The 3,869-nt window shown below is 42.5% G+C and overlaps 1 protein-coding gene across 1 annotated transcript; it reads left to right on the top strand.

Annotated features, from left to right (window-relative positions):
• The first annotated feature begins 1,775 nt into the window (after nt 1-1,775).
• Nucleotides 1,776-2,399, top strand: LOC144642151 (uncharacterized). The gene has a single exon (XM_078501142.1). It carries the CDS (start codon nt 1,776-1,778, stop codon nt 2,397-2,399), a length of 624 nt encoding a protein of 207 aa, XP_078357268.1.
• The last annotated feature ends 1,470 nt before the right edge of the window (nt 2,400-3,869 follow it).

Here is a 3,869-nt window from a genome sequence, read left to right as displayed (position 1 = left end):
CGAAAATTTAGTATCCTTTTTATATTTTTAGATCTGTTTAAACCATCTTTATATTTTAAGCTATGACCACAGATCGCTCCAGCAGTTTTATTTAGCTCCCTTTTAGTTACAAAAAACCTATGAATGACCTTGAAATGAAATTCTCGCAACTTGTTTTCTTTAGCAGGTTTTTGGACCGATTGGAATGTTTTGCGTGCATAGCATGGAATGCGCAAAGAAACTTACAACCGAATTGGAATGCCTTCTTAAGAAAGGAGGCTTCAGAATGAAAGAGTGGACTTTCTCATTTGACAAAGTTGAAGCGAACCAAACTTTGATGTCTACAGCAATCAACGGAGCCACGGGAAAGGTGCTCGGCGCTGCATGGAATCCTATGCGGGATGAGCTTCTTTTCAAGGTAAAACTGGACTTTACTGTGAAGAAAGGAAAGCAGAGCAAGCAAATTGCACCACCAATATCTAATACGCTGATAAAGAGGATCATCTTATCGCAAACCAACAGCATCTATGATCTGTCACACGGGTCCTGTCACAGTCAGAGCGAAAATCTTGATGAGACGATTATGGATAGATGATCGGAAACTCGGCTGGGACGATCCCATACCAGAAGCAAACAACAGAGATTGGACTACATTATTTCAAGACCTAAGGGAGATGGACAAAATTAACATCCAAAGATGCCAAAAACCTAAAGACACGACAGGAAACTGGATACTCATAATTTTTAGCGATGGATCCAATGACGCATACGGAGCCTGCGCCTACGTGAGATGGCCCTCTCGACCGGAGGATTTGAGAGCAGACTCATGATGTCGAAAAATCGCCTTGCACCAACCAAGAAGATATCCATCGATCGAGTAGAGCTCTGCGGCGCTGTGTTAAACAAAAGATTAAAAACCGTGATAACAGAACAATGCCGATATAGGTTTGAGAAACTCTATCACGTCACTGATTCTCAAATCGTGCAAGCAATGGTTCAAAAGGAATCATATGGATTTAACACATTCGCAGCAGTACGCGTTGGAGAGATCCAAGAAGGGACAGACCCGAAATATTGATATTGGACTGATGGAGAGTTCAACATAGCCGACTGGCTAACGAGAGGCAAAAACCCAGAGACATCCACACGGACAGTATGTGGCAAAGGGGGCCAGACTTCTTGAAATTACCGGAGTCTGAATGGCCAATAACAAGAGTATATTCGGACCAGCCTCCTGCTAAGAACATTAAAGCGTCAACCGCATTGACTGTTGCAACGAACACACCAAAAGACACACTTGCCTTCAGGATCAACATCAACAAGTATTCAGGGTATCAAAGACTTATATGGGTAACAGCCCGAATACTGGCCATGTATAATAGAACACCAAAGGCCACATTAAAGAACGCGACAAAAACTTTGACGCCTGACGACATTGCCAAAGCCGAACAATTTTGGATCCTAAATGCACAAGAATCGATCCAAGACGACATCAAACAGGGCAAGTACAAACGCCTATGCCCGCGGAGACGCAAAGACGGTATATACATCGTGGGAAATCGAACAGAGAGATGGACAGAAATGAGCTCTGACAAGGCTGGAGTTATACTCCTACCCTACAAACATCGATTTTCTCGTTTGTACGCTGAGCTACTACATAGACGGGGGCACTCTGGAGTCAATACGCACAAATACGCACAATATTCTGGATAATAAAGCTGCTAAAACTGGTGAAGTCCATAAAGTTCAACTGCGTAATATGCAAAAGGCTAGAAAAGAGATTGAGCAAACAAATAATGGGGCAACTTCCTCTTGAAAGACTTAAGCCGGCACCGCTATGGTCTTACACAGCCCTTGACCTGTTTGGGCCATTTAAGATACGCGACGAGGTGAAGAAAAGAACATTCTCAAATGGGGTGATATTTAATTGTCTTATGACGCGCGCAGTTAACATCGATCTCTCTGCGGACTACAGCACAGACAAATTTCTCATGGTCTTGCGCAGATTCGTATCGCTAAGAGGATATCCAAGGAAGTTGTATTCTGACAACGGCACACAACTTGTCACCGCAAGCGAAGAACTGAAGAAGATGATCCAGGGACTGAAGCCAAAAGATCTTGCAGAATTCGGCGTGACAGAAGTCCTGCAATGGGTATTTTCACCAGCCGACGCTCCATGGCAAAATGGAGTATCGGAGGCTCTTATCAAATCTGTTAAAAAGGCAATAACGGCTGCGATCGGAGAAATCGTCTTGACCTTCTCTGAACTACTAACCGTATGCTACGAAGCGGCAAATATTGTGACCGAGAGACCGATTGGAAGACACCCTAACTCGCCAGACGGTGGAGATTATTTATTCCCTAACGACCTATTACTCGGGAGATCGACTCCTCGAGTACCAAGCGGACCCTTCGAGTAAACAATGAGCAATCGCAGTCGATTTCGGTTTGTGTAGCACATCGCTGACAACTTTTGGACGAAATGGACGAGGGATTATTTCCCCGATCTAATAATACAACAGAAATGGCACACCGAAAGGAGAAATTTAATAGAAGGTGACATAGTGCTCATACAAGACTCCAACCAAATACGAGGAAAGTGGAAACTTGGGAAAGTTTGTAAAGTATTCCTAGGAAAAGACTGTAAAGTCAGAAGGGTACATGTGCAGTACAAAAATCCAAAGCCTGGAGAGCCAACAACAAAGTACGAAGGCAGAGGGTATGCCACAATCGAAAGAGCAGTCAACAGACTGGTGGTGATACTACCTATAGGAGACGACCCCATGATGGACTGAAACGCCATTGAAAAAATTAAACCGGAATTGACATTTCAAACTTATAACGATATTTGGTGGGGGGAGTGTTTCGCTAATCAACTAATATGTAATTAAGCGCGCGAAAGTATAATCAACAATCAGTAATTAACTTAATTAAGAACACGAGTCCGAAAAAGACCGTCGGATTTCGAGCGCTCACGCCTTTGCACCAGCCAATAAGTGTTATGATTTTGAAACCTTTGGTCCGTTCGTTTCCTTGGTTCGTCTAATCGGTGTAGACCGATACAGTTTGTTTGCTCTTTCATGCGCTCTTATTGGTGAACATTTTCTTGCTGTGACAAAATATAGCTAGAATATTACATAACAATTAAACACGGAAGGAGCTCTCTTTACATTTTTCGCCAATACATCAATTTAATCGAACTTGAAAGCATTGCGGTCGTCAGATATTTCTATTTGCAATAAATCTCAAAACCGTTCTGACTTCTTAACGATTATCTTTTCGACATTTGATGAACATGTTGTTGTCAGGCTATTTGCCTTTTTGAAAACATGTTGACTTTGTGGTTACGAGCGTTCTTCTGATTGGATTAGCAATCCCCACTGTGTAAATAGTTCACATCGTACTGTAAACAATACCGAAACAAATAACAGCTGCAAATCAAAATTATGTTATGGAGTTGTGCCAGTTTGCGTCTCCTCTTCTCCCTTGTTAACACACTAAGACGGCCTTGCTCGTTCTTAGTGACTGTAATCGGAACATTTCAACACATCTTCAAACCTATGGGCTGAGCAAATCTCGCGAAAATATTACCGATAAAGTTGACTTGCTACTTTGCCCTGCAGGTGAGTCGTCTAGTTTTGTTTCATTTTGTTCCCTCCCTCCCTCCCCCACGCGAGGTCTTAAAATAGATTGCATATTTTTGGATCCCCCGCTACACTCAGACAGCGTGTTCCAAAAAGGAATTGTAGGCGACGTTTTCATTTCTGTCAAGTGTTTATGCCACCTCATTTCGATCAATATAACTAAAGCTTAAATTTTTTCTACCGTTCAGGTTTGTTTGTCTGAGCATTATCTAAGTCTTTACACAGCTAGTGTGCTTCGTCATTTCT

Source organism: Oculina patagonica, chromosome 2 (genome assembly GCF_052425735.1).
Source record: "Oculina patagonica isolate OP01 chromosome 2, crgOcupat, whole genome shotgun sequence".
Lineage (NCBI taxonomy): Eukaryota > Metazoa > Cnidaria > Anthozoa > Scleractinia > Oculinidae > Oculina > Oculina patagonica.
The sequence above is the reverse complement of the archived record's forward strand: the minus strand, read 5'-3'. Positions and strand labels throughout refer to the sequence as shown.